This window comes from Nannobrachium achirus (assembly GCF_963921795.1).
Source record: "Nannobrachium achirus genome assembly, chromosome: 21".
Lineage (NCBI taxonomy): Eukaryota > Metazoa > Chordata > Actinopteri > Myctophiformes > Myctophidae > Nannobrachium > Nannobrachium achirus.
The window spans coordinates 26,289,167-26,299,188 of record NC_137828.1 but is presented as its reverse complement, the minus strand read 5'-3'; the positions used below and the strand labels follow the sequence as shown (position 1 = coordinate 26,299,188).

General features: G+C 39.9%; 1 protein-coding gene across 1 annotated transcript; it reads left to right on the top strand.

The window, feature by feature from the left end:
• Positions 1-3,251: 3,251 nt before the first annotated feature.
• rps20 (ribosomal protein S20) lies at positions 3,252-6,537 on the top strand. Its single transcript, XM_080751985.1, has 4 exons — positions 3,252-3,347; positions 4,538-4,637; positions 4,825-4,898; positions 6,273-6,537. Exons 1-4 carry the CDS (start codon positions 3,345-3,347, stop codon positions 6,453-6,455), a joined length of 360 nt encoding a protein of 119 aa, XP_080608111.1. The 5' UTR covers positions 3,252-3,344; the 3' UTR covers positions 6,456-6,537.
• Positions 6,538-10,022: the final 3,485 nt, after the last annotated feature.

Here is a 10,022-nt window from a genome sequence, read left to right as displayed (position 1 = left end):
CTTGGATAAAAATGTCAGAGCCTTGAGGTAGCCTGGGGATCCAGACTTTTCAAGAAAGAAAAGCCTGGGATAGCACCCCTGTAACTGTGGCTCACGTCATTTTAATTGTATATAAAATGTATGTAGCCGTTCAGATATCTTATTTTAGTTCAGTATCAGTATTGTTCATGTGGACTGGTTTGTTTAGTTTTAACCATTAAAATTATAACACTTCCTCATTTACTCAAAGCAGACAGCAGCAGGAGTCATGTCTCCCGCCGCGTCCATTTCGAGACGCCGGAGGAGCCGATGAGATCTGTCGGGCCATAGAATGTCCGCGTTAGGTTAGACTAGAGCCTTGAGGCCCTAGTCTTGATGTAAAGTTCAGGTAGCAGTTCCTATGGTACCCAGTTGTCTCCAAGGCGACACAAACAAGTGGTCATACGGTATGGCGAATCAACTGGCTCAGCTCGTCTTCCGTCACGGATAGGAAATAAATCAGAAAATTGCTGTTTGGGGTCACCCTAACCCAAGAGAACTATAAAGCCATCATCAGATCATGAACTTGGAGTGTGTAATACACAAGTGGGGTTCACAAATGGGAGGGGTTCAGCAGTCTGATCATTTCCCCTCTTTCCCCATGGTTTGTTGTTTTTATATAGTTTACCACCACAAGGTTTCATGCGGCCAGAGAGAGAGAGTCTGACACACACACACACACACACACACACACACACAGTTTTGGTGCCCAGTATGTATTCCCGGTGCCCATACAGGTTGTTGTAGATAGGGAAACACATCTATTTTGTGAACTTGTGTGCCAAAACAAGCCCCAAAGACCAAACTTGTGACAATTAATTTATGTTAGTATCAGTGCTGCTTGATGCTGTAGGTGCTCAAAGTGGGGTCAAGTCAGGGTCAGGGTTTCCGGCCTCTAGGGCCTACGGGTCTGTGTAAGTCTGAGTGTTCAAATGGAACCAAATTGACCCTTAACCATTTAAAATTGTACACTTATCAGAGAGTTAGGGGTTCTTTGAGATGAAAAGGGTTGGACAAAATGGTGATAATCAAATAAAGTGAAACTGCCTGCTTGACAAATACTTCCAAAACATCAAGGATGTCCACAATCACAACACCAGAGGCAGCTCCACTAATCATGTTCAACCGTTCTCCTACTATACCACCACCAACATGTGGAACGCCCTACCGCAGGCCTTAAAGGAGTGCAAATCCCTAGCCTCCTTCAAAATTGGTCTGAAAAGTCACATAGGCCTACAAAGTAAAGTTTTATGACTGCTTTTTATTTTCTCCCCTCTTGTTCCTGACAATTCCCTATGCAAAGTAGCCTACTCTGTCTGTCTTTCAATGTTAAATGAGATACATAAAGTGGTTCCTGTGTAAATAAGCCGAAAAGCTTACTCTCTTTTTAATTGACCTTGTACCACTGATTTGTGCTGTCATGAAACTGTACTTTTTCCTATGCACACTTCTAATAAAGTATTCAATCAATAAATCAATGCTTGGCGTAGCCGCTTCTTTGCAGATAGAGGGCGCTGTGGTTATCACCTCCCCCTTTCCCTCAAACACAGAGAAGAAGAGTGAAGACACATTTATGCTCAGCCGTACAATGGTGTCGAGCGCCGGAACTAGCTGATCTACAAGCTCACACTGCGTTGCATCCGCGAGGCGGTGTGAGCTTGTACATCAGCTTTTTCACACCAAGGTACGACGAAGTATGGATTGGGCTTCAAGGCCCGGATCTTATTATTATAGCTCTATGGCCCGGATGTTTTTGTACTAGTGTTGCCAGATCTCACTGGAGAAACAAGCAGCCGGGTCTATAAAAGCTTCTTTTTTTTTTTACTTAGTCCTATTGTAAAACACTGTTACAAATTAAAGTATGGAATTTGGAAATGTAATTAAAGTAAAAAAGTAGCCTACTTACTATGCAGAATATCCCATTTCAAGTTATCAAATGTATATATTTATATTTTGAAAAAAGCACATCTACAAGCTCACAATGTTGTCTAGGCTTATTTTATAAAAAGAAGGAAAAAAATATAAAATATACATCTACGAGAGTCTTGATCTAGCCTAAGTCAAGGCCAGCCTTGCTTATTGTAAGTCGCTCTGGATAAGACCTAAATACTTAACCCTTAAGTGCTGTTCGGGTCATTTTGACCCGTTTTACATTTTCATTTGGAAAAAAAAGGTAGAAGTTTACATTTTTTCCACCTGAAACTCACTGGCCTTAAAGATTCTTCTGAGATGAACATGTAAAAAACATATTTTTGCACTACACCCATGCTACACCCCCCCCCTCATATTTTTTGAACCTTTAGTGCTGTTCGGGTCATTTTGACCCGGAAGCACAGATGCACAGAAATACACTGTATTATGCCAAAACACAGACACACGGGGGGGGGGGGGGGGGGGGGGTTAGAAGTGGGGGTACTTCTAACCCCCCCCTTCCGAAGCCCCATTCCGAACTCTCCCCCCCGATGCACAGAAATACAAGGAATCATGTGCAAACACAGATACACAATCACTGCTGTAATATAAAGTAACACTGTAATTCAGGGGTGCTGTGGATAAAAAAATTGTTTACAGGGGTGCCCTGAGACCAAAGTGTTTGAAAACCTCTGTCCTAGTGTATATGTTCAAGGGTATATTCATATGTGACACTCATGTGTGTTCACATGTGTGTTCAGCTCTATGTGAGAATGATGTCCTGTATCTTGAACCACAAGTATTAAATTAATGGGCATGTTGAAAAAAAAGAAAAAAGAAAGTTTATAAAAATATTGTCTGATTTTCATTTTTTTCCTATAAGCATGGGCAATATTGCCCAGTATTAAATAAAGTAGTTTTTTTTACATGAATTTCAGCTGAATCAGTAAAAACGCCTAGCTCTTTAAGTGTTTAATGTGATATAGCAAAGCAGAAATGCAAACATTTACCATATATATCATATGAATTGTTTGGTCAAAGTCAAAGTCAATGTATCATGATGATTTGTTAAGTTAAAATTTATATTAGTGTTGGTTTTTTTAAACCAAATATCCCCCGGGTCAAAATGACCCGAACAGAACGAAGGTGTAGTGAATCTGAACAGAACTTAAGGGTTAAGTTGTAAAATTGTAACTAGTCTTTAGGAAAAAAAAGAAAGAAAAAAAACAAGAAAAACGGAAAGAAACAAGCCCAAAGTCGCCTGTAATAAGCGGACGTGGCAACAGTGTTGGGTACATAAAGGAAGCGCAGGCCTCGGTTCAGTCTTTCCGTCAAGAGCTTCGTCGTGTCGACCACGTTCCTGGCTCACCGCTGTTCTTCTACCGAATAAGTCGGTCAGGAATCAATAAAAAGTCATGGTAGGTGTCCCTTTACAAACACCAAAACAACTTCAATGTCACGTCGTCGCTGTGTTTTCGGCATGTCGTTGATTTAAAGGCGAAAATGTTTAATTTCCCACCACAAATAAAAGCGGAAAATGGCACCTTGGCGGCTCCAGCTTGAACGCTGTGTTCGCCGTACGACAAGACTGCAGCACAACTTTTAGTATAAAATAAAGCTCATGTGTTAAGTTGTAGTTTAAATGCTTTCAGTTCAAAAGGGGTTTGGAGTCTTGGTTATTTTTTTGTATTGCCGTTGAGGTTTATCTTGGTGAGCTCACTGAGCTGCGAGACACTTTAGCTAACAGATTAGCCTCACATGTGCCGCCTAGCCCATGTCTGAATGGAGACATGTTCCCGTCTGTGTTGCTGCTGGTGATGAATTTATAGAAACTCTCGTATCACATTCTCTTATTGATGAACGAACACGATTTGCAGCCAAACTGCGTTACATTTCACTCGCATATTAGTAGGCTATACTAGTTGCTTGTCATAAGGTGGTAAATGGCGCCTTATCTGAGCGCTTACAATGTGCATCACGTTAATAATGACCCATTCACACACCGATGGTCCAAAGTCACTGCGACACGGATACAAGAGTGGGCACTAAGGAAAAGTTGCACCTGGATGTGAGATGTGCTATTTTGTGGAGAAAGGATATGATTATTTGAACATGCACATTGATTGATTGAAGAATGTATTAGAACTTTGCAATAGAAAAAAGTACAGTTTCATGACAGCACAAATCACTGGTAAAAGGTCAACTAAAAGGAGATCCTAGAAAGCCAAGGCTTATTTCCACAGGAACCATAATAGTATCGCACACAGTGTCAAGACTTAAATTTACCCATAAGTTGATGTCCAACATTAATAGATTTACACGTTTTATAACAATTGCAGGAATAATAAACCTTAAATGTCAAATGTTCTAGTCTTGTGTTGCCTACTTTAAATTAATTACTGAAGAAGTGTTTGTTTTCCAAATAATTAACCAAGCCAAGGGGAGCAGTCCCAAGTGGCTGCTCTACAAGCCACTGCTGTTATTTATGCTGTCAGTGCCTGTAGGAACTGTGCTAGACTTGTTGTTGGTGTTCCCCTGATACTCAACTTGTTATATTGGAGACAGATTGAGCCTGATGGGTTAAATTTTAGCATTTCTCTTCCTTCAGGCTTTCAAAGACTCTGGTAAGGCACCTGTGGAGACCGAGGTGGCCATTCACCGCATCCGCATCACATTGACCAGCCGCAATGTGAAGTCTCTGGAGAAAGGTAACTTATCTTTACATTGTCACTTCGGGGGGGACTGCTGGGAATCTTGATCTGGACAATGAGGATAAAAATTATAATATGATAAACCGTGATATTCGTATACGCTATTCTGAGCCAGATGTCAAATCTACTGCACCCGCAGCTTGGCATTGGTCTTTTTTTAACGTGTATAATTTTTTATTTTTAGTGTGCGCAGACTTGATCCGTGGTGCCAAGGAGAAGAGTCTCAAGGTTAAGGGACCAGTGCGCATGCCAACCAAGGTACTTGGAAAATATTCTTTATTGCCTGTATGCAAAGGAAACGACTTGACCCATTAAGACCTGTAAACGTCTTCTAAATCCTAATGGATTTGAAAAACTTCTTTCTTTATCTGTGGTGCTCAAAGTTTAATGTCAAGCACCCATAGAATTGTATGCATTTAATTACACAGTGTATATATGCACCCCATCTCAAAATATTTTGTCCCAGGGACCCGCAAGAAGCAAAGATGGTTACAAATGTTAGCCTTAAAAGAATATACGTTCAAGGATTTGCATTCATTTTCATGTAAAAAAAAAAGGCAGAATAGCAAAGTCTAACAAAGTGGTTGCATGTTCCTGGCCTTAATGGGTTAACATTTATTTGTCAGTAGCTACTTGTCTTATTTGGGTATTTTTGGGTCTGGTCCCAAATTTGGAGAAGACAGATGAATTGTTTTGACAGTAAAAAATATTCTATTCAACACTTAATTGTTTGGGAAAACTAAATGTAGGAACTGGTTCTCAAGTTACGGACCCTTATGGGTCTAATTCGGTCTTGAGTGGACAAATGTAAACAAAGAGGACAGGGTCCTCCTTCATCTCTAGAGTTATGGGGAACTTGAAATGAAAATGGTGCTCTAAAATCAAACCGACGTAGCTAGACTAATACAAATGTCCTATATGGGAATAAAATCTTGTGCAATTAAAGATGTATATGTGTATACACGCTCACACTTTTTGTGAATTTAAGGTAATACTACTTGTCAACCAGCAGGTGTCCTACTGACTGCTTCTAAATTTCTCAATAGAAGAGTAGGGAGACTGCCTCCAACCACTGCAGATGTGCTAGTTGTATGAGCACTTAAAGACAGTGAGATCAAAAACATGTTTTTCACACTTTTAGAGCATATCTGTAGTCATAATATGGCCATACCTAACACTAGATGCCAAACAAATAGAAAATAAACTATTTATATCGAAGGTCCCCAAATAGGCCATTCTTAATTACTTCCTGTGAACAGAAATTCAAAAAGTGATGACATAGACAGGTCCGCTTGCATATAAATGAACCTTTGATTACATTCACTTGTTTGTTTCCCATTGCTGGCTCCCATAGCCAGATTTTAAATCCCATCGCCTGAAGGGCTGGTCCCCTTGGATTGGTTCAGAAACACACAGGCTTCCTTTTCAAACTGGATCTTAAAATACCCCAAATAGTCATTTCATTGGGTCTTTAATGATAAACATTGGTCAATGTTTTGATTGGATTTTAAATTGCTGCTTTGATTCATCTGAACTTGTTAAATTTGTGAGAAGTCTCATTGCTGCCACGGTAAGTGAAAGCGCTCTGTCATTTTTGTAGCTAACGCCAGTTTCCCTTGTCTCCTTTCCTAGACTCTGCGCATTACCACAAGGAAGACCCCCTGTGGTGAGGGATCGAAGACCTGGGACCGTTTCCAGATGCGCATTCACAAGCGCCTGATCGATCTGCACAGCCCGTCTGAGATCGTCAAACAGATCACCTCCATCAGCATTGAGCCTGGTGTAGAGGTTGAGGTCACCATCGCTGACGCGTAAACCATGTTACAACCTGTTGTTCCAATAAAGGCAGTAACGAACGTTCAAACCTGTCTATTCCAATAAAGGCAGAGAAATAAGATGGTGGTGTCTTGTGTAGTTACTGGCCGATTACTTGACCTAAACACCATTTATACTCTAGTCAAAATCCTTCATCTCAAGGACTCCCAAATTGATGTATTTGGTGGTAGTAGATCTGCTATCTTTGAATGGCCAACATATCAAGTGGTTAAAATGACGGATGCTCTATTGACTACTTTTGCTGGGGAGCCTCTGGAACCTCCCCGGACCCCATTGAGAACCAATAATCGGGTTTAGTATGACTGTCAAATAAGCAATGTGTTACAAAGTGTTGGCTTGTTTTTTTTTTTTTTGGCGAGCGAACAACGAAGGCCACTTCACCTCTGGGACAACCCAATCTTATTTTATTGTCGTTTGGGACACAATCAACACAATCCTGAGTTATTTTCTTTTGTGTTCAATCTGTGTTTTGAGATTTTAGTATTTCAGCATGGTTGTCCCAGAGGTGAAGTGGCCCTTTAAGCTTTAATACTGAAATGCTTGTATTGCCAACTAGATGATACAACTAATTTAGTTTTTTTGCATGGTTTGCCACCATCCACATCTGATTTAGTGGCTAATTTTAATGTCAAATGGGATATGGTGTTATTGAAATTGAAAAGTGTTTGAGACAATCTCCTGATTCCTGTTCTGGGTGTGACCAACATTTACAAAATTCATAATTTGCACAGTACTGTGTAGGTTTGGACAATGGTATGTATACAGTGAAAACTTTGCTTAAATTATTGGAAGCAGATTATCAACAATTTAGATGAAGCAGCAATAAGAATGAAACTGGAGAGTTACTGGAAGTAAAGTAGGATGAAGATGGTATCGTGCACCCACTAGAAAAATACTTAAATCGGTTTCTAGATTGTAAGGAAGGTGATATAATGACAGCATATGCATCGAGTCATTTGCACACCAGCATGCCACAGGACAATTTGATAAGAATAGGTTCATTGTGATCCTTGACCCTCAAAACGGGTCTAGCCTACTAGAGATACCTTATTTGTGTAATATTGGCTGATTTATAGTGACAGTAAGTGTGTACACATATTTTAAGTGTGTACACATATTCTATCTAGAAACTGATTAGAAGAAGTATATTTCCAGGGGTGTATGGTAACCTCTTAGTTCTTCCCAATAGACTTATAAGAGGTAAGGCCCATTCCCACTGGGCCAGATAACAGATATCTGGAGATATTTCTCCAGATATTTTTCCATGCAAAGTGGATGGTAGATACAGATAAAAAAAAAAGTCTACCACAGATATTTGCCACAGATACTTTTATCTGTGGCAAATATTTTTTGTATCTGTATCTACCATCCACTTTACATGGAAAAATATCTGGAGAAATATCTCCAGATATCTGTTATCTGGCCCAGTGGGAATGGGCCTTAAAGGCCCATTCCCACTGGGCCAGATAACAGATAAAAAATCTCTTTCTCCAGATATTTTTCCATTCAAAGTGGATGGTAGATACAGATAAAAAAAAGATCTGCCACAGATAAAAGTATCTGTGGCAAATATCTGTGGTAGATATTTGTTTTATCTGTATCTACCATCCACTTTGAATGGAAAAATATCTGGAGAAAGAGATTTTTTTATCTGTTATCAGGCCCAGTGGGAATGGGCCTTAAAGGCCCCTCTTAGTTCTTCCCAATAGACTTATAAGAGTAAAGGCCCATTCCCACTGGGCCAGATAACAGATAAAAAACATCTCTTTCTCCAGATATTTTTCCATTCAAAGTGGATGGTAGATACAGATAAAAATAGCTGCCACAGATAAAAGTATCTGTGGCAAATATCTGTGGTAGATATCTTTTTTTTTATCCGAACCAAACAAATATGCTTTTATAATTAGACTGGCATTAGATATCTAGCACTGGGTATCTGAACCAGTAGGCTTACTTTTGAGTGTATGCTTGGCTGGCCTATTTACAGTCTACCAACAGGGTAACACTTTACAATAACATGATACAGTATATGAATGATAAAGAAAGATAGACTTCTTTTTTTTTTCTAAACCAGAAATGTAAGGTCAAAATAGAATCCAATTGATTCGTTTTGAAACGCCCCCTCTTCAGGCTTATAGGTTGTTTCTGATTAGTTGATTTCCCAGCACCTGCTTTCCAACAGTCTTTGTTTGCAGTTGGTTTTCAGTTCAACTCACTGTAAAGCATACAGATCTTTTTAAACAGTTTTTAATTGTATGCACAAAATGGACATCATTGATTTGACTGTTGATGACAACACTGATGCAAATGTGTGCAATGATGGACCAAACAACGGTATTTCAATGCAGGTATGTTTATCAGTCTCAAGTCTTGGACCCTATAAACAAACATATAGGTCGAGAAAGCTTATTTTGGCTGATTTATAGTGACAATAGATGTTTTGACAACTTTGTTTAGAAAGAAAGAAGTCACACAGTTAATTCATCCACAAATAATGTGTTTAAACAACCAATGTGTAGACTGTTAGACTGTAGCCTATCAGGCTTCCTCAGGGTTTTGTCAATTTGTGGCTGAGCTGTGTTCTGTCAGAGTAGGCTACAGTTGTAACTCAAGACCGTTTCACTTAGACTAGAGCAGGCCAGCAGGAGTCTTCAACAGGGGGTCTGTGGGGAACTGGGGATACTGCAGGGGGTCCCCGAAATCTTTGGAGGGAAAAAATAAAAATGATTATATATTTTATTTTTTATTTTTTTTAAAAAGAGAAAATGTAATTTGTCTTCTCTTTTGAATAGCTTGTAGGCTATATACATGATTATTGTGCAATTGACAGATTGTTAGTGATAGATTGATAGGCCTAGTATTGACATTGGTTCTCAGTTAAAAAGGTAAGTTTATAAATGGCAGTGGTATGGCCTCTTGTAAATGCATGTTTAAAGTAAAAGCATGACTACGGTATATTCTGTTATTTTAATAGCATAGTATTGAATGCACAATAACATGCTATGTTTATACGGGATGGTGTTTTCCTCTGGTGTTTCAGTCCGAGTGTATCAAAGGGTGCGTTCGGAAATGCGCACCGGGTGGACTGCGCGGGCGTTTATCGTGGGCTTGCCCAGGCCTTACGGCCTGGGCATAAATATAACGATTGCATTCACCACGGCTTCGTAACTCGCGCGGCTACCAAGGTCCGCTGGCCTTCGCGCCGCTTGCAATGTCGTGGACAATAAAACGAGCGCACCCTTTGATACACTCGGACTGAATCACCAGTAGAAAACACTCTCATGTTTATACACATGAAACACAATTTTATTCATAAATATACAATATATTGTAGTAGCCCACCCTACGAGGTAGGGGGTCCCTAGCTGCTCCATCTCCCCATCAGTTTGGGGGTCCCTGGCCTGAAAACGTTGAAGAAGACCTCTGGACTAGGGCGTTTAACTGGTTCAGTTGGTTTTGGTACCCAGAAATATCAGGTGCCCAGTTTGTTTTGTTGGCCAGAATCACCTAGTGCCTGCTGTTCCGAGATCACTTAATTTGTGAGTT